The sequence below is a fragment of the Marmota flaviventris genome, chromosome 12 (genome assembly GCF_047511675.1).
Source record: "Marmota flaviventris isolate mMarFla1 chromosome 12, mMarFla1.hap1, whole genome shotgun sequence".
Taxonomy (NCBI): domain Eukaryota; kingdom Metazoa; phylum Chordata; class Mammalia; order Rodentia; family Sciuridae; genus Marmota; species Marmota flaviventris.
This window is the reverse complement of record NC_092509.1, coordinates 44,859,924-44,880,899: the sequence shown is the minus strand read 5'-3', so window position 1 is coordinate 44,880,899 and position 20,976 is coordinate 44,859,924. Positions and strand designations below refer to the sequence as shown.

The 20,976-nt window shown below is 40.8% G+C and overlaps 2 protein-coding genes across 11 annotated transcripts in view; one reads left to right on the top strand and one right to left on the bottom strand.

Moving 5' to 3' along the window:
- Svil (supervillin) overlaps window positions 1–20,976 on the top strand; it is a 232,250-nt gene that overhangs the window by 100,171 nt on the left and 111,103 nt on the right. The gene's annotated exons all lie outside the window — the stretch shown is intronic.
- Window positions 4,236–6,852, bottom strand: LOC114087072 (spermatogenesis-associated protein 31D3-like). The gene is made up of 4 exons (XM_071619666.1): window positions 6,016–6,852; window positions 5,239–5,278; window positions 4,574–4,634; window positions 4,236–4,308 (listed from the first exon to the last, which is right to left on the bottom strand). Exons 1-4 carry the CDS (start codon window positions 6,160–6,162, stop codon window positions 4,236–4,238), a joined length of 321 nt encoding a protein of 106 aa, XP_071475767.1. The 5' UTR covers window positions 6,163–6,852.

The following is a 20,976-nucleotide window of genomic DNA, read 5'->3' as shown; positions in this document are numbered from 1 at the left end:
TCTTGAGCTGCCCTTATCTGCCCCCTACTAGGTTTCAGAGATGTGCCCTGCTTGTCCAAGGGCCTGTGAGCCAGGCCTCTGAGCATCATTTGAGGCAGAGCAAGAACTTGACCTTGATGAAAGCTGTACCAAACACAACAACCCCTTAAGTCTTCAGAGGAAGAAAAGACCACTTTTACCACAGTAACAGATCAGATGACATAACTCAGAATGAACTTCATGTGCGATGTATAATATAAAAACTGTAAAATGCTCTCAAAGAATATAAAAAAAATCTGAAAAAAATGTTTGAGTATAGGAAAATGCAAGTTTATAAATATATCAATTCTTCCTAAGTTTGTTTATTAAGGTTAACAACAACAACAAAACTAGGCAAATGAATTTCTAAAGTTCACATGGATAAACAAGAGCTATCATTTTTTTTTAATTCATTACACAGCCCCAATTATTAAAATGATTTTTAGTACTGGCAAGTGAAAAAAAAGGACTGTAGAATAGATTAGAAAGCCAGAAACAGTTCAAATATATGTAGGAATAAACAAATGGGGTGGCAGAGTATCATTTAATATAAATGGAGTGAAATGGACTACCCAATAAATGCTAGGGCAACTAGATGGCCAATAAATTGTTCCATATGCCAGGACATATTTCTAGTAGACCAACTATTTAAATAGGTGTTTTTGTTTTGTTTTGTTTGTGTGTGTGTGTGTGTGTGTGTGGTGCTAGGGTGGAGCCCAGGGCCTTGCATATACTATGCTAGGCAATCCCTTTATCACTGAGCTATACTCCCAGTCCTAAAGAGTTAAGTGTTAAAAAAGAAAGAAAGAAAAAGAAGCCAAGATGCATTCTTTTTTTTTTTCAAAAAAATTTTTTAGTTGTCAATGTACCTTTATTTTGTTTATATGTGGTGCTGAGAATTGAACCTAGTGCCTCACACATGTTCTGCAAGTGCTCTACTGCTGAGCCACAACCCCCCAGTCCCCAAGATGCATTTTTATTTGAACAAACCAACTGTAAAAAGACATTTTTGGAGCAGTTGGAAAAAAATCAATGTAGATTAATTATTAGATACAAAATAATCTTATTGCTTTGTTACATATAATAATAGTTTTATGGCAATGCAAGGAATTGTCCAGAATTTTTTAAATGGATAGTGAAGTATATAGAGGTAAAAATTAATTGATATCTTGTGTTTCTTTAAAAGTTTTAGAGAGAAATAAAGGCTAAAAGAAGCTCATAAGGGAAATCCTTAACATTTGTTCAATCTAGGCCATGCTGGTTCATTGAAGCTTCATCTCTGCTTTGTATCAGTTTAAATTTTTTGAAAGAAAAAATAAGTACCAGATAAGACAGGCGAACTTCTTCATAGCTGTGGGTTTGGCAGACGTTGTCAACTGATTGAGAAACCAGAAACCACGAAAAATAAGATTGATAAAAAATCAACAATGTTTTATTCTTTTAAAGGCATGTTTGTGCTGGGTGGGGGTTGGGGGAACATCACCAAAGAGAAAGGAAAGTTATTTGCAACTCATATCACAGATAAATGGATGATACACGGATATGGAAACTTCTAGAAAGCCTTAGAAATCAGCAACACTAGATAAACAGGCAAAGAATCTGACCATAAAAGAGGAATTCAAATAGGCTAACATATGAAAAGATGCCCAACCTAATTCATAGTAAGAGAAAAAAGTGGCTGGGAACATCAGATCTAGCAGTTGATGTGCTAATGGTGAGACTGAGGGGCACCAACAAACCATTGCTGATGGAAATGTGAAATGATGTGATGCCTGAAGGAGCATTTTGGTAGTTTCTGTCAGAATTCTTTCAGGTGCACTTCTGTTCAAGGCTTTACACTGTAGCTTTGAAATAGCAAAAGATTGGAAACCTTAAGGCCCATCAATAGGGGGCTGGTTAAATTCTGGAAAATGTGGACAATGGAACACGATGCAGCTATAAAAAATGAAGAAAATATAGACCTATTCAGAAAGGTCTCCCAGGGACATCGTTGAGTGCACTTTGCACCCCCACTTGTGTATAAAGGGAAAATATTTGCTTTCTTAAAGCAACTGTGTAAGGACAAGTAAGAAACTAATAATCAGCAACTAAGAAATGGGGGAGAAGAATAGAATATTGTCTTGTGAACCTTCTACTCTTTAGCTATATTCTCATCACATGCATCAAGAAATTGCAAACGGCCCCTTCGCCCTTGCCGGCCTCGCGCTGGGGCTGAGCGGCAGAGGCGCTGCATTCGGAGCCGTCCAGGAGCCGTTAAACTGGGCGGTCTCGAGGGCGGGGCACTGGGAGAAGAGGGCGGCCGCTGTACCTTGCGCAGCCGAGGAAGATGGTATTCGAGTCAGTGGTCCTGGACGTGTTGAACCGGTTCTTGGGGGACTATGTGGTGAACCTGGACACGTCCCAGCTCTCTTTGGGCATCTGAAAAGGAGATGTGGCCCTCAAGAATCTTGAAGTCAAAGAAAATGCCCTGAGTCAACTGGATGTGCCCTTTAAAGTTAAAGTTGGTCATATTGGTAATCTTAAACTTAGAATTCCATGGAAAAACCTTTATACTCAACCATTTGAAGCTGTATTAGAAGATATTTATTTACTCATAGTGCCTTCTTCCAGAATAAAATATGATCCTTTAAAGGAAGAAAAACAACTCCTAGAAGCAAAGCAACAGGAATTAAAAAGAATAGAAGAAACAAAGCAAAAAGTAGTTGATCAAGAACAACAGCGGGAAGAGAAACAGGATACTTTTACAGAAAAATTAGTTACTCAGATCATAAAAAATCTTCAAGTGAAAATTTCCAACATCCATATTCGTTATGAAGATGATATCACAAATCGTGAGAAACCACTGTCATTTGGTATTTCTTTACAAAATCTCAGCATGCAGACCACTGATCAGTACTGGGTTCCATATTTACAAGATGAAACTGAGAAACTAGTTCGTAAGTTAATTCGATTGGACAATCTTTTTGCCTACTGGAATGTACAGTCTCAGATGTTTTATCTTAATGATTATGACAAATCATTGGACAACTTGAAGAATGGCGTTGTTAATGAATATATTGTTCCAAAAGGTTATGATTTTGTATTTCGCCCCATATCTGCTAAAGCCAAACTTCAGATGAATCGCCGATCAGATTTTGACTTTTCTGACCCCAAAATAAACTTGGAAGTTGAGTTACATAGCATAGCAATTGAATTTAATAAACCACAGTATTTCAGTGTTATGGAGCTTCTTGAATCAGTTGAGATGATGACACAAAACCTGCCATACAGGAAATTCAAACCTGATGTTCCTCTTCATTTCCATGCCAAGGAATGGACTCATCCTTGACAGAGACTCATGGACTCTGCGGGGCGGACCCCACCGGTGTTGAATAAGCCTTTTCTGAAGGTGGTGCTCTAGCTTCTCCCGAAGCTCTTTTTTGAGGGGAAAATCTCCCGGAATGATGGTTGTTGGAGCATAAGCCTTGGAGGACCGTCTATCAGATAAAACACTGGGAGCTGCAGGACAAAACTCTTCCTTGGATTTTTGAACCACAGAGGAAGGGCCAAGACATCAGGGCATAGAAATGAGAGGTTTCCGGGCTCTACAGGATGGCTGTAGTATCACTCTCAAAAGAGGCCTCAGGAGGATGGAGGTCGAGGAGGTTTTTGTCATCATCAGAGTGCTCCAATTTAGATGGAGACAAGTTTTCAGCATGAGACTGGTTTCCAGAGAACTCTGACACTGGAAGGCTTGCACTGTCAGTGCATGTGGTTGTTGGGACATTAGTAGACAACCCATCAGGGCTATCCACCAGAGACAAAGGGGCTTCTGGTTGGAGAACAGGTTTTGCTCCTTGACTGTCAGTTGGTGGGGGAAGGGTTGGAACAGGTGGGGGAGGAGTTGGAACAGATGGTTGAGGTGGGATATGATCCACTGGCAATTTTGAACTCAAGGGAGAAGGCTCTGGTGGCAGAGAGTCACCCAGTAATGAGGGTCCAGGTAGGTCCATTAAAGGGGTAATTTGGTCAGGTGAACGAATAGAGGAAGGAAATAGAGTTGGCTCAGTTAAAGGAGTTGAAACTGAAGCTCCCGGAGGGATTGCAGAGACAACATCGGACAGAAAAACTGATGACTCTCTCACAGACGTCACGGAAGACACACAGGACACAGAATTAAGAGCATCTTCCAAGGACGCCTTACAGATCAGTTGACTGACCTTAGCTGGTGTTCTTAGCTACCTCCCACAGAGCGGGCATTTACATAACAGTTGCCGAAAGCTGAGGAAATCATTATTCTGGCTCATGAGACTGTAAGAGAAAGAAAGCCAAAGCTGTAACCAGAACCACTACAAGGGAAGCAAGATCTGCAGTTCTATGGGTGGTGGGGAGCCCGCTACCTGCTCTACATTCCACACATCTATGACCTCACAATACCCTCCCCTCCCAAGTTCTTTATTCACGTACCCATGGCTATGGCTATCCCTCCTGTGATTAGGGCATGTTGTGAAGAATTCCTGGGGGACTGAATAAAGCATGCTAGGAAAGGAATCAGTAAAGGGAAATGACTAATCACCTTTTCAGAATAGAAGGCAGCTTCCTCCCCTCCTCTACTTCTCTCCGGCAAGTTCTCCGACCTGGAAAACCAGGACAGTTGGTTATATATAGTAAAGGTAAAAACACAGGTTATCATTCAGGAGTTTTTACAGGAAACAGGATATTAAAGTCAGAAAGCCCTAAAAATCTGCAGATAAGGTCATAAGTGTCAGGGATAATAGTAAGAAGGTTCACAGGTATATGTGGTTCCATTTAGAAAGTACTTTCACCTGTACCATCCTACATGCTGCTCAAAACCACCACCTGAAGCACAAGGATCAGTAGCTAACTCAGGATGAATCTAATCAGCCAAGAATTAAAGTAGTTTACACCATGTCACCAGACAGAAATTCTGACTCCAAGGCAATCAGGGGTCTTTGGACATCTCACAGGGCCACCTACTCGGCAGTAAATGTCCAAGGCCCAGGTCCATCACTACTTCATTCACACCCAAGGAAGGGTGGGCAGGGCAGGGACTCTGAGGAATCTCTCAGGTCTCACTGCCTTCTCCTGAGCCTCTCCTCTGAGACCCTGTTTCCTGAGAGAGACTGCACCTAGAAACTGACATCCTCCAAGATCATGGAGCTGTAGGGAGATAGGAAAGTTCACCCTTATAGAGCTCAGGTTGAACAGGCAGAACCTTACCTTTAGATACTCCATTTCTCCTTCTCTTTGTTCCCTGACGCTGAAAACAAAAAGAAAAGAATGAGGGGCTGGGGCTCATTTCTTTTACTCCTTTTGTTAACAAGCTTAGACATTCATTAGGCAAGAATTGGACAACTCTTCATTTTTAATTAGTAGAAATTGTATTCCTTCCTTTTATTAATCTTGAAGGGCAATGAAATATTTTCAATTTTTTACTTCTTTGATAATTTCAAAGGACATTTTTGTCTGTGAGATTCCACATTTGATGGTCTTAAACCCTCTGCGGAAGAAGGGCATAGAATCTGAGGCCAACAGTCACATCTGGGCTCCCCCGGGGAACCCTGTGTCCTGGGGCAGAGCTCAGGCTACAGGCTCTACTCCGAGGTCAGCACTGCTGTCCTGATCAGCCCAATATGAAGGCTGGGTGAAGCACATCTGACATGGGAATGAGACTCAGAATCTAGTCAGAAGAGACCCGTCTCCTTCAGAGAAGCCACACTCTCTATCCAAACCAATCTGGAACCCTCCATCACACCCCAAAAGATAGTCTGTGAGCTTCAGATGGAAACCTTAGTCCTTCCTGAACCTCTGACTTCTTTCCCTAAAGAGTGAAGTTCTATCTTGTCCTCAGACTTCCCAAGTCACATCTTCTTTGAGCCAACCAAACATTTAGTAATGTGAGAATGGAAATAACAAATCACATTTGACATTTCACAAAACATTTCACATTTGACAAAAATCAAGAAACTCCCTTGGGAGTTCACTCTGCTTCCTTACCTTCTTCTGGATGGCTTTATTTTTCTCGAGTGTTGGTGAAAATCGTTTCAATACCTGAAAGGACAGGTATAGAAAAAGCAACACCAACCCACTCAAAATGGTACTTTTGGGATCAATATCCCAAAGAATTGAACCAAGATCAACCATGGTTCAGTATGGCTATTCAGCAAAGAGAGAACACTCTTCATCATCTGAATTGCTCGGTTGCCTAAGGCAAATGAGTTCTGAGGGTGCCTGGGCTTCTCTATATCTCCAGGCTTGCATCACACACCATTGAAGAGTCACAAAGGGAAAGGATTCTGAGGGCGGGGAGAGAAGACTTGAGGAGGTTGTGCCCCTCCTCCACCTGCCCACCAGCCAGCAGATCCCTCTGCTCAGGTCTGTTGTTCCATTTCCCACTCGACTCTTTCCTCATATCATGCCTTCATTATCTCAGGGAGCATTCCTGTTTGTTTCATGTGTAACCAAGATGTTTTACATGAGTCCCTTTTTACTGTTTGGATCCCTTAACTTACACCCCACCAATTCCACTGCCTTGAAAATCTGACATACACTGCCTGGAATTTTTGCTTGTACCAAGACATTTACACTCTTGGGTCACCTACATCCTTAAATCTATCTTATCTACAGAAAGCTTTTGCTTTACTCTAACTCACATGTAAAACTTAACGTTCTTTCATACTTATGTAGTTTTATAAGTTTCAATAGCAAATTTTTGTTTCAATCAGCCTGTAGTGTCTTCAATCACAGTGGCTCACTCTCATTAAAACTAATAGTTTGTTAGTCAACACTGTGAAACAAAAATAAACATAAAAAAATCTAAATAAAATTGAAACTTCCAGTGATCTTGGAAAAAAAAAAAAAAAGAAATTGCAAACGTAATTTGGATTTTAAAGGACTGTACTGTGGGCTTATTGCATAGAGTCACCTTTGCGGATGAAGTCCTGGCTTTATGTATGACATCTATTAGCAGTCAACTTTTATGTGAATTGAATGAAATTCCAAAAATAACAATTAGGTCATTTGAAAACATAGGCCTTAGGTGCCCATTAAGTGTTCTCAATGTACATTTTGTTCTGAACGTGGTCTAACCAGCCCTGGATATGTCCTGCGATTGAGTCAGGTATTGTGACTGCTTTGAGAACGAAAGCTCATTCCTCTATCATTTCATCACCTCTCTCATGATCCAGCCAGCTGCTCTATTAAATATGAATACCAAGTATGCTTTAGACCTACTGGTGAAGAAATTAGATGAACTGTCTGGCCATAAATTATATCATGATTCTTGGGAGATTTTTGTACCCTGGAGCCAGAACTATTTCACTGTGTTTCAGGCTTAATTTCAAGCATCTGCATGCTGAATACTTTTCCATTTTCATTTTAAAAGCTCTGAATTAGCACCTATTTTACTTCACACCCTGCCCCACAGAACTCTTTCTTGGAAATAGTACCATTTTTAATTTTAGTCTCTAAGCAAACAAAATGAATACTGTCTCTTCCTATCCTCCTATCTCTTCTCTTTTTATTTTTTTCTTATAAACAAAGTTACAAATATTAGTTGCATTTTCATATTTCAATATTAGTGTGCATTGGATGAGAGAAAAAGAGAGGAGGACAGGGTTTGGGGGGCTCCTTTGCAAAGTATCCCTCTGGGACTAAATTACCATTCACAGCTACAACCTTGTGAAGCTCAGCACTACCTTTAATTTATTTACTTCCAAAGTAGTGCATATCCAACAAGGGGAAAGAAGACCGAAAGTTTCCAGTAGTTGGAATGGTGAGAAGTCCTTTAGTATAATCTCTCTCCCTCTCCCTCTCTGTGTTAGTCTCTCTCTCTCCCCCCACCTCCCCCCACCCCATTCTCTCTCCCTCTTTTCTTGGTGTTGGGATTCAACCCAGAGTCTCACTCATGCATGTGAAGCATGGGCCCTCCCTCCATCCCCTTCATTATAGCGTCAAAAGAAATGAAAAGGTTTTAAATAATTGTACCTCTTTCTCATTCCTTATGAAATTAGATTTAGTTTTCTAGACTTGGCCATTTGCATCTCTAAACATTATGTTGCAAAGCCATTGAAAGTCTGCAGCTTCCAAATTTACACAATTTGTAGGTTTACACGTTTTACTTAGAAGGCCTGGCTCGGTAAGCATTTGTATTCATGCATGGAAACACTTATATATTTTCATTCTTCCCCAAATCATCCCTGTGGTGAATACTTCACCTGCCCAGCCCTTTTCTGAGGAGTCGAATGCTCCTGGGCCTTTGGGGCTGGGGAGCCAGGCTGCCCCACAGCAGGGAAGACAAAGACTGTCAGGTTAAACAGGCATGTTGGAAGGTGTATCATGTGTTAAAGAAACATCCCAAAATGTTCTTGTTTTTAAGTTATTGCAAAATAATTCCAAATGTTGGCACAACAGCACTTCTTTTGTAGCTGTTTAGAATTGCTAATAGGTTCATAAAATTAGTAAGAGAAAAAACATTGCAATATAACCTAATAACCAGGACCCTAAATTTTGAAGAGAACTACCAGATCTATCACAGACATACCAAACACTGGCTCCAGATTTAGCTGAATCAGAATGACAGTGATCATAACCGGCAACAAATTGGTAAAAAAGAGAAAGAGTTGGAAGAGCAGAGGATACAACAATCAAGCAACTGGATAATGATCAAGTGTGTGAGTGTACAGTGATAAATTAGAGGCACCCATGTGTTTGTGTGTGCCAGAAAGAGCATGATGGGGAAGAGGAGAATAGAGAGGGAAAGGAAAGAGTAACTGGTGCAGAGCAGCAGGTGGTGGATGCCACCTGGTAATGGAGTCCGGAAGCCTGCATTGTGCTGAGTGCTACTGTGAATATGAATGTCATCAGGCCTTAGAACAGCCATGCTTAGAGAGGACCACTGGTCTAAGAGTTCAAGCCCTACAGCTGAGGCTTGCACTCAGACTGTCTTAAGAGTGCAGGCTCTCAACCCCCCGGCTGCTCTTTGCATTAAGAATCATTTATCTTGTCATTAGCTGCCTCTACATCAGAGCTTAAAGTCTCAGGTTCCATCCTGAAATGGGCCTGTGTCAAGCACCTTGTTATATAATTGCCAATGGTACCTCAGACTTCACCTTTCCCCAAATTGGGACCAGAAGTGGCAAGATGCAAGAAGGAGAAAATGCTTTTAGCTCAGCCTGAACGCATTTCCACTTTTACAGCAATGCTTTGGAATGCAACCGTGCACTAGTCTCCTAAGAAGGGTTTACAAGTATGCTCCTCACAGATAAAGAATAACATATTTTGATCTTTTTAATTGAACTCCAGCTCTGGGGTTGGGTAAATCTGATGCATGCATTGGTTTTAGATTAAAACATGGCATGTAGTGTTTTGGAAAACAAAGTGAACAAACGAAACTCTTGGGGGAATTCTCCTTTTCTGCCTTTGCTGGAGGAACTTACTTATGTTGGGATTGTTGGCGATTTTCCTGGATGACAAACTTGCGTAATTGTCATAACATGTTTCTGAGATACAGAGGATGAAAACCACAACAGAATACAAACCTTTCAAGTTAGCACATGAGTGAGGCATATTAATGACTGGGAGAGGGAGAGCCAGGAAAAATGGTTTTAAAGAAAGCATAGCTGACACCAGAAGTGTCTGTGCATGTGGTTGAATTAGACTTGGTTTCTAGAAAGTGGGTGGGCATTGACTCTCCTGTGGGTCAGGTCCTTCTAACTGTAGTCTCCCAAAGCATGGAACCCTGGGAGGGGGCTGTGTATGCCACACGGGATTTCAGATAAGATGGCTCTCATTGCCTCATTTTGTCCTTCCCCTGGTTCACTGTAATTTGTTTAGTTGTGTTTTTATTATAATTCCATTTCTTAATTTTTGTGGAGAGTTTTTTTTCACCCCCTTTAACACATCATGCTCTGGGACTGATAAAATTTTAGTTGCCTATTCTCCAATAATATTTGCTTGAAATACATCACCATGTGACAAACTTGACTCTGAAAATGATGCTGGTGTTTTAGAAAGGAAACAGTCCTTACAGTTCTAGTTAATTAGCCAACCTGGGCTTCTTCCCTCACATGGGCTACTCAGATTCACCCGGGGAGCTTTAAAAACTTCTAGTGCCAGGGTCTCACCTAGAGACTCTAACGCCATCCATCTGAGTATAGGCCAGGGTTTGACCTGGTGAGGCTTCTCATAATAGTCTGACCATTAGCTATAGCTGAGAATTACTAAACCAAAGGATTTCCCTAAATTTAATTCTACTCTGAGGTCTCCAATAAATTTGACTTCTTCTTTCTGATTTCTAGTTGGCATTACACACAGCTAATGCCCAAAATTCAGAGGAAAAAAACTTTTTTTTTTTCTGTGCTGAGGATGGGAGGCATCATGCATGCTAGGTAAGCGCAGCGCTATACCACTGAACTACACCCCCAGTTTGTCAGAGTAAAAAAATTTAAGTGATACTTATAAAAATCTTATCCAGCTCAAAGCGCTAAATAGTAGAGCAATCATTTTGCCCTGTACAGTGTATTTTAGGAGTTCTGTCATGGAATGCATGTATGTGATTATCCTGGTCCTCCCTCTACTCCTTCCTTAGTAACAGCAAACTTTCTGGATAGCCAACCAAATGCAAGAGTGTTCTCTTTAATAATATCTCATTTACTCTGTGATCAATGAATTTCACATTTACTGTACAGTATATTCACTTTCCAATCCACCCATATCTCTGACCTTTGGGAAATTGATTTAATTTTCTCTGCCTAGAAGACTACAAAAAATTTTGAAATGAAAAGGAAAGACTAAACAACACCAAAAAGGGGAAAAATAGAGAAAAAAAGAAAAGAAAAATATCCTCATGGGCTGTGGGCAGGCACTTGTCTAGCATGCCCGAGGCGCTGAGTTTGGTCCCTAGCACTGCCAAAAAGAAAGAAAAAAAAAAAAAAAAAAACAGAAACAAATTGTTGAGATTTAGAACTTGTTCTAAATTTCCAGGGGAGAGGGAAAAAAAAAAAATGACTATTTGTCATGAGTCCTGGTGAAGGTCAAGGCCAGGCTTAGCAGTTGGGTGTTGTGCTGGGTGTCAGAGGGAGGACCCTCGCTCAGCCTGCGCCTCATCCCTCACTTGTTCAGTCTAGTTACTACAGAGATGAAGTATTCCTGCTATAGAAAATTTTTTTCTTTGCCAAATCATCATGATCAAATGTTTCTACAGCTAAACAAAATGACACATTGGCTTGCAAGGATTACCCACACCCTCCCATCAATTTAAAAAAAACAACTGGAGCTGCTGCTGAGAGCCAGTGGGGAGAGGCTATTTTCTGTTCAGAAAGTTGCCCCAGGCAGTTGTAGATAGCATTGTTTTTGTTAAACTTTGGCTGGGCTGGTGTGTGCATTAGCTCATGTTCCAAATCTGTCACCAGAAGAATGCAGGGAGAATCTTGTTTCAATCTCTTCTTCTTTTTCACTTCACCCTTTCCTGAGCCAGAGTCTAGCATCTCCACAGCCACCTTGGCCAAGGCTTCAAAACAGCAGTTTTGAATAAAACCAAACAAGCTTTTCACATGGAAATGGAGGCCTCAGAAAATTCTGCTAGCCCCAGCACACATGTCTAGGCCCTATTGCCCAGAGGTTATTGCTGCTGATTTAAAGCAGACGGCCTCAACCTGTCCCTGACGTCCACAGGTCTCCCCTGAAACCAGGGACAGCAGAGAAGACTGGGGCAGCCATGATGGCTGCACTTCAGGTTGGTCATCCTGTCTATAAAGGCACCAGCAGGGATCCAGGGATTTTGTGCAGCTCTCAGGGATCACAGAGCCCTTCCTCTCCCACCCATAGGTACAGAACCCACCTGTTATCCTTTAGTATTTTTCTCATCTCTCATCTCTAACTCTGTGAGACTTTTTTTTTCAATTATTTTTAATTTTTTTAGTTGCAGATTAAAACAATACCTTTATTTATTTTTATTTTTATTTTTTACGTGGTGCTGAGGATCGAATCCAGTGCCTTCCACATGCTAGGCAAGTGCTCTACCACTGAGCCACCACCCCAGCCCCTTTCAATTATTTTTATTTTGGTAAATGCTCATGACATAGATATTTAACATGTTAACCATTGTAAATGTATACATCAGTGATATTAAATACCTTCATAATATGCAACCATCATCACCATCCATCTCCAGAGCTCTTTTTATCTTGTGAAATTAAAACTCTGTACTCATTAAAGAGTATCTCTCCAATACCCTCTCGCCTGGTGGCCGCCCTTCTACTTTCTGTCTCCATGAATCTGACTGCTCTAATATCTCTTGTAAGGGCAATCATACAGTACCTGTCTTTTTGTGACTGATTTATATATTTAGCATCATGCTAAGTTTCATATATGTTGTGACACACATCAGAATTTCTTTCCTTTTAAGGCTGAATGATATTCCATTGGGGACATAATTTGTTTATCTATTCATCAGTAGACACTTGAGTTGCTCCCATGTTTCAACAATTGTGAATAACACTGCCATGAACATGGGTGTTCAAATACCTCTCTGAGACCCTACTTGCAGATCTCTTGTCACTAGCCCTGTGTTTTCAACTTTCTGGAGGTGAGTCTCCTCATCTGTGAAATAAGGACAGTGATAATTAACTTCATGACAGCAGGATCACATGTTGCCATGTGAACTAAAGCTCTTTGTAAATTATAAAATGCTTTGTGATGTCCATTTCATTAGAGTGAAATTAAATGAGATATTGAAAGCACTTCCTATACAATTAAATGCTAAATAAATGGAAAGTGACCATGTGACTAATTGATGCCTACTATGGGAAGAATTCTAAACTCAACACAGAGTGAGAACATGGTTTCCATGTATGAGAAGGTAAGACAGAGAAGGATGCAGGAGGAGGACAGTGGCCCCCTCTAACAGAGTGCCCGTGGACTGTACCCTGATATCCCCAGGTATGACATTCCCCACTTGAACATTTTCCATACCCCTTAGTCACTCTGCTTACTGAAATGGTCTCCCCAGGATCTTTGCATCCATAGGGCAAGGGATTTTAGGACAAATTGCAGACAGGTACATAGCTACAAAGGTTACATGGCACAGCAGAACACACTGAAGAAGGAGTCCCCCTTAAGGGGTGACATGTGGCACATCTTTGTCTTCTCAGATGTGACACCTGCTCTCATGCACATGGGCTGGCTTCATCACACATGACCTGTAAAGACATTTTGTTTAACACTGCAAAAAAAGAAGTGTTCAGATTGGCCCCTGAGCATATCCTGGGGGAACATTGAGGCTTGGAGACAAGAGCCCTGGCAATGTAACTGAGGGCAAGAAGGGCAGCAGGTGTTTTCTGAGGGCCACAGACCTCTGTCTAGGATGCAGGGAAACAAGGCAGTGAATGTAGAATGCCAGCAGGAGGGAGCCTTCAAGAATGGGTCACTTCATCTGCTCACTAGGACTGGTGGCTTGGCACCCTCACTTTGGGGTGAGGAATATGGAAGGTAAAGTGTCATCACAGAGAACTGGCAAGCACTGCAAGATGCCTTATATACTGGTGGCAAGTGGGGACTGCTAGAAACAGAGAAGCACCAAAGTTATGGATTTTCCCCAGTGCAATACTTTGTCTTAAAAGAAGTTTAAAATGTTTGCCTCCCCAAAGATGTTTTTGTTGTTGTTCTTTCCCTATCATGCATAAGAATTCAAGGGTTGGGACCAATTACCTATAGCTCTAGTCCTCTAAGGAAAGTGTATAGGGGAATGGCAGGCATTGGACAGATTTGGACTTTGATAACCACCCAGTTCCATTTTAGTGACCATGACCTGATTTTGTCTGATAGATAGGCAACCACAGCCCTTATGCATGGCCTTTCCTTGGTCTAGAATATTCCTGCCGGACAGGCAGACAGTGAGAAATGCCCTCCAGTTCCTGGTTAAAATATCTGATTCAACTTCAGGGATATCAGCCTGTATCCTTCTTTGAGGGCTTCAGGGAAAATTGCAGGAATTTGAGAGTATACTTCCAAATGGCTCCTGACACAGGACCAAGGGACAGGCACAGGACCAAGGGACAGCTTGTGTCTTATTTGTATTTTAAAATAGGGTAGGATTTTTATAAAGTATCACATTGTAATAACAGTTTTAGTATAAAATTTAGTACCTATCTTTTTTTTTTTTACAAGTACCCTCTAACTATACAAATAGTACCTTGGCTGCTATCAAAAAATTCTAAGCATAGCATAGAGATTAGAACCACAGTCTTCGTGGTAATGTTTAAACCTGGATCATACTTGATAACTTTCCATGTGACCTTGAACATCCAAAGTCCTGCTTCTGTTTAAAAGTTCTGTTCAACAGATCAGTAAATTAGAAATTTGAAGATTTTGTTTTCCTTAAATTTGAAAACTGAGGTGAATTTAAACCTATTCCCACCTTCCCTCTTCTAGCCCTAAAGAACCAGTTAGAAAATAAATCAGTAGAATGAATGTTAGACCTTAGCCATGAAGGAAATATTTAAATCAATTATTTGAATTTTGTTGAGACTTACAGTACAATAACTGCACAGACTTTGTTTGAAAATCAACTAGGCTATTTTCTTCCAAAGAGAAAATTTTTACCTAACAAAGTTCCCTTTGAATATTTTAACATCGGTTGTTTATGCTTACCATGAATTTGGATCACATATTAGGTCTAGTAAGATGCTTCACCCCTACTTTCTACGTCCCGATGTCACTGTCACTTTGGACCTCTTGACATTGGAATCCCCATTACAGAGGCCTCACCATTAACTGAAAGAATCTCTGCAACAGGAAACTGAACAGTACCTGTGTAGTTTAGGTTAAATTGTAAACAGAAACAAGGATCTATAGATATTCAAGTTTTTGTGAAATGTCCCTTGTGTTATGAAATATCCAAGTGGCTTTAATTCATTTTGAGATAGGCAATATGTTGAAAAATAGAATATGTATACATTACACTTAAACACTTAAAGACAGTAGCATCATTTCAGCAAAACCTCTTCACCTTCTCTGTGCATCCAAGTAGCTTCTAGGTCCAGTGTAAAGTACCAGCAACAGTCAACGCCAGCTTATCCTCCCTCCTGAGCCCAAAATGGGCATCAGCAACCACTCAGACCACTTAGGATGACCCAAGTTCAGCATGAGTCTCCTGCAGCCATGATCAGTGCTCCAAGCTGGTATATGAATCCTGGCTGCTGCCCTGGTTTATCCTCAATATACCATCAGAACTCACATATTTAGGAAATTATTAGTTCTGATACTTTGAATTTGAAAAACAATAACAAGGTTCTGAGTAAAGATGAGGAATTCTGCAGTTTTGAAGTTAATGGTTATTGTTTTGACAGATGTGAGATTCTGAAAAAAAAAGGCTCACACAGTTGTAATGTTTACATACAAAACTTTTATTATGGTCTATTATTGCATCAGTTTTTATATAGAGACCTATTACTTTTTTATGAGACTGCCTTTTATAACTGTAAATATTTTGGTTTATATTGTGGATAGTTGAAAATTGCTGAAGTCCTCATATTTTGCCGATAACAAAGACTCTTAGTTTGGATTCCTTGGCCCATAGTCATTTTATTCAACAGATACTTGCTGAGAGCATGGGGTGGACTGCTCTGGGCCTGCCTGGGGAAGGTGGAGGTAAAATAAGGGAGATTGACAGACGGGAGTCGAAGAGAGAAAGCAACAATATATAGATCATTGGCATCTCCAGATTATTTGACATTTAACATACATAAAACAGTTATGCATTCATGAAAATAAAAGACCAATGAGCACGTCAAATATTACATTATACTTCTGTTTTATTTGTTTATTGCTAGAACTTAAGTTCAGAAGTCAGGGAGTTTGTCTCATTGTATTGTCTCATTGTATCTCCAATCCCAAGGCTTGGCCTATAGGGTGCTCAATAAATAGTTGTTGAATAAATAAGTGAAATAATTTGCTAACTTCTAACTTCTTATATATCTTGGAGATGTTCAAGCTATTTTAAACAAAAATGGTCTCACTTCAGGCTTTCTAATGAGTTTTGCTTGTAAAATTGACTTTGGAGATTGCATTAATTTATTTCTGCCACTAGAGGGCGACATCGTGAAGTTAAGGAATCAGCTTTTTAAGGAATTTCCATTTTAAAAAAAGAAAGGTTAGTACTTTAGTACATACTCTCAGGTGTGGATAATTGCAACTAAGTTAAAGCAATTCTTTAGGAGATTTAAAGCTCTATCAGCATAGTTTAAGCTTAACACAGGGTAAGCATGTGTCTGGGTTAAAAATATGTTTATAAAAATAACCTGATAATGTGTTTAAAAATAAAGTATCATATAAATAGGTAGAGTGAAGATTTACTCATCCCCCCTCCCAGGTGTTGGGGATGAAGTCCAGGACTCATACATGCTAGTTAAGTGCTCTACCACTGTGTTACACCCCCCATTCCCCATTTAATCTTTAATCATTTTAGGATCATTTTATAATTTTTCTGCCACCCAATCAAATAGCATATGTGATCTATTCATTCTTTTTTTTTTTTTTTTTTTTTGTGGTGCTGGATATTGAACCCAGGAGCACTTTACCAATGAGCCATATCCCAACCCTTTTGTTTTTTATTTTGAGACAGGGTCTCGCTAAGTTGCTGAGGCTGGCCTCAAACTTGTGATCCTTTTGCCTTTGCCTCCACAGGCACTAGGACCAGTTCTGCCACCTTGGGAGCCCTGTGCATGTATGATCTGAAAGTCAAAAGGTGTAATTTACATGTGAACGTGAAAAAAACACTCTTTCCTCTTCAGAACAGAAAAAGATGCAATAAAAAACCTATCCTTCTATCTATGTAGTTGGGGCACTTTTAACATTAGTGGGAAATGTGGTGGTTCTGATTCTCCTACCATACTAAATATACAGTGACTAAATATATACCTTCAAAACTGAGTGGCAGTTGGTGGCTTAATATAATCATGTGTATGAATAGTTGTTTTGTGCTGAAAACCTGTTGGACAGCCTTGCTTAACATAGAAATGTGTGCAGGAGGGTAAGTCCAGTAATATCTTTATTGTTAAGGAGAGAGTTGGAGTCACAGGGACTACAATGGAGGAATTCTCTTTTACAGCATTGTATTTAATCAGGATAAACTCAATATTATTTTCATAGACGTCGCTGATGGCTTGGGAAACTAATTGATTCTTGTATTACTATCTTCAGTTTGCATTTCCCAAGGTCCTGCGGTTTGACCCTGGTCACTTTAAAACGTCACTGTCTTCCAGGAGTCTTGGTTAACAGAACTTGCTGACAAGAGCTCAGTCATCTCACATTCTTTTCTTCTCCTTGATTGGTCTCTAGTGAAAGTGTGGGTTAGGAATCAAAGGGCCACAAAAGTCCACTACTGAAGAAGAAATGGGGGGGGGGGCACAATGATTCAGTGATAACTTACCCTTAAACAAGGCAAATTCATTTCTTGTAATTCAAATAAACACAACCAGTGAACCCCTGTAGTTTTCTGGGTGTTACAGTGGGCCCACAGCAACTCTACACCCCTTCCCCAGAGTCCTGCCAGCCATGGTTCTTCCCCAGCTTTACCTGTGAGGACACAGAGCTCCTTAGCTCCTTAGGGGATTGATGTTACTTTTTTTTTTTTTTTTTTTTTTTTTTTTTTGTGGTGCTGGGGATTGCACCCAGGGCCTTGTGCATGGGAGGCAAGCACTCTACTAACTGAGTTATATCCCCAGCCCTGATGTTACTTTTAAAAACTCCTTCCTAAGGCCACTTTCCATTGAACTAAAGGGAGAACAGACTTTCAGTGTAGAACATCCCACATCTTTTGCTCTTCCCCCACCCCTTTTTCCCTCTACTGGGGTCTGAACCCAGGGGTGCTTACCACTGAGCTACATCCCCACCCCTTTTTATTTTTTGTTTTGAGGTGGGGTCTCATAAAGTTGCTAAGCCCTCACTAAGTTGCTTGAATTTGTGATCCTCCTGCCTCAGCCTTCTGAATTGCTGAGATTACAGACTTGTGCCATTACACCTGGCTGCTTTTCCCGTTTGCCATAAACATGTAGACAGGAATTTCCAATAATCTCAATTACAGAATCCCTAGGTACTATTTTGAATGGGTAAATCCTGGGTTGATGAAAACTAAGAATTCATCTCATTTGCATCCCCAGTATGTTAGCATTTAATAGGCTTCCGTTTTTTTTTTTTTGTTTTTTTTTTTATAACTCTTGCTTGGAGCATCACAAGCTTCCTTTCCTAAAGAAGTAAAGAACAGATGCTACATGTTAACTGCTGTGTCACTGAGACATCGTAAACAATATATCCACATGACCACACTGGACACAGCAAAGAGGGAAGAAAGAGTGGAAGGGGGAAGCTGGTGGGCTCATGGTTACATGCCATAATCACACATTTTAGCTACATGTTTGACTTCCCAGGACTCTGAAGTAGTAGTTTGGTGAATACTGTCCTCCAAGGTATTACTATTTCATGCTTCCTGACCTTTCCTACGTTTGCTGCAGTTCAGCGTCTCCAGTCTCTGGTTGAAACTTGGAATGCTGGTTGTGTTCAAAACCCTTCTGGGACATATCGAATTCTAGGGAGCCAGTGGGTAGAATGCCTTCTGAATGACAAAGGGACCGATGGATGAGAGCTAGAGGAAATTTGGTCAATGATGAATGTGCTGCAATTCATCACTATGATCTGTTCTTTTCCTTATATAGAAGTACAAGGGCCCCGGAGCCGGGAGAGTCTCTGAGCCCAGTTAATAGAATTAAGAATAATGAATGTTTGCATTCAGATGGTTTGACCAATAACTCGGCCGCCTTAGTTGAAAATAAAGAAATTTATGGATTTATTTTTCGCTGGCACTTATTTTCTGGAATGCTGTGGATTTCTCACTGCACCTGACCTAGTGATTGACTCCCTTTTAAGCATCCAGGACATGCCATCTATTTGCAGACAGTGGGTTGCTATTTTGAAGTCAGGGAGCCTTAGAGAGTTAGATGCATGCTAAGTAAGTTCCTGCAAAGATTGACTTTCTGTGAATTTTCTGGGGAGGCTGGAAGAAAAAGTCAAAGAGGAAAAGAAGTTTCCCTTTAACAGCTTAACTTGCCCCCACTCCCTGATGAAGTGCAGTTTTCTTTAACCCAGTAAACTGTACCCTGTGGTTGGAGTCTGGCTGACTGCCCACAAGTTTCTATTATTATGTAAATGGACCAACAGTGCAGCCCTTTAAGAGTTTTTGGCAAAGGGTAACCCTTTGTCTGCCAAAAGGTAGGCTCTGGCTTTGCTTGTGAGACCAGAGTTTGCATGGTAAACAGTGGGTGACCTATAAGCCAGCCAGTCAACTTGCAGATGGCCTTATTAGGCAGGCCAGGAGGCTGGTGTCTAGGGACAGGCTGGCAGGGCCTGCTGCAGCAGGCTTGCATCCTACAAGGAGCTGGAGAGCCCAAACCCTGGAGACTTGGCCTAGTACTGTTCAATTAATTATAGTGCTCCGTGATGATAGGAATATGCCCTCTCCTTGGCAGACACGCTTGGTGGTATGATTGGCGAGTAGGCGGTCTATAGGCAGAGGGGACTTCTTAGAGGACAGAGTGGGTTATCTCATTTTCATGGGGGCTCTTTCTACTGTGTAGCATAGACTGTCAAGTCCTGCGGAGTATAGACTTCATAGAAATGATTATTGGTTTCCTTTTAATCCAAGATGTTTAGCAGACTCTTAGGATCTCAAACTTGCTTTACAGTAATATCTTTCCAATGAGGAGGTCATGTGGGTAGACAGGAGAGATATCATCAGACAGTAAGGTGACACAGTACAAAGGCCAGAGTCCCAGGAAGAGGGGGCCTGTGTTCTAAATGACCCCGACGGTCCACTTCCATTGCTTTCTGTATAGTGTCAGAATTCTTAAATTATCTCTCTATTGTATATTTCTTTATTGAAATCACATGAATTATTCTTTTCCCTCACTTCTTGTTCTCTTCTATTAAAAAAAAAAATGAGTATTGGTCACAGCTTAGCATCTAAGGGAACTCTACCCACTTAAACCTGGAAGGCTGAATCTATCAGATTTGTTAATGATACGATAGGTGAGCATGCACAAGAGTGTTTAAGTTAAGATCTCTCCTTTAAGCAGCTTCTTGTTCTTTGAGTTGATAATTCTGCTTCTGTCTAGGTGTTGACAGCAACCAAGAAGAGAGAAGCCAGCCTCAGCTCCCTCCCCCCTCTGCGGTGCTGGTGGAGCCCAACTGCCTTTTTACTCTGCTCAAGTTCTCCCTCTCTCCAAATCCTCATGGGAGCAAAGCTCACTGGCTACTCCATGGGAATAGGGATGGCTCCTACTGCTGGAGTCAGATGAAGCAGAGTGGGGACCTTTCCCACAGGTGGCAGATGGCATCTAAGGTGTCTATGTAGACCACAGAGCTGTGTCCTTGTTGGTTTCATTGACTTGACAGCACTTTTTCCCTTCCTGGTAATTTTTTTTTTCTGACTTTAAAATCTGTTTCCATCTCTACTGACTGCTTAGGTGATTGGCTTCCTGAAGGCTGTGCTATGACGTTGAGTGACTTACTCTTAATACATGATCCTTTGATCTATATAAAAAGGAACTCATTAGCTTGGTGCTAAGCTTCCCCAGAACTTCAGAAGACCCCTGACTCAATGCAGAGTTCATTGGGCTAGAGGGAATATTATGGACTTCAAATTTTAAAGAGAGAAAAATGAAATAGGTCCTATGACAAGGAGCCATGAGGATGTCTCTATAATGGGTACGTTTTCTTTACACATCACAGAGATGACAAGGTGTTTTTTTTTTTTTTTTTTTTTGTCTTGGTTTTAATTAGTACTGGGGATTGAACCCAGGGACTCTCTTCACTACTGAGCTACATCCTTAGCCCTTTTTATTTTTTATTTTTGAGGCAGGGGTCTGGTTAAGATACCCAGAATGGCATGGAACTTGTGATCCTCCT

Bases quoted from the DNA above. Each gene is read 5' to 3' on its own strand.
- LOC114087072 (XM_071619666.1), bottom strand. From the start codon at position 6,162: ATGGTTGATCTTGGTTCAATTCTTTGGGATATTGATCCCAAAAGTACC. The intron at 5,279-6,015 runs GTAAGGAAGCAG...TTTTGTTTTCAG, and splicing joins ATAAAGCCATCCAGAAGAAG to CGTCAGGGAACAAAGAGAAG. The intron at 4,309-4,573 runs GTGATTAGTCAT...TTTCTCTTACAG, and splicing joins CTGCCTTCTATTCTGAAAAG to TCTCATGAGCCAGAATAATG.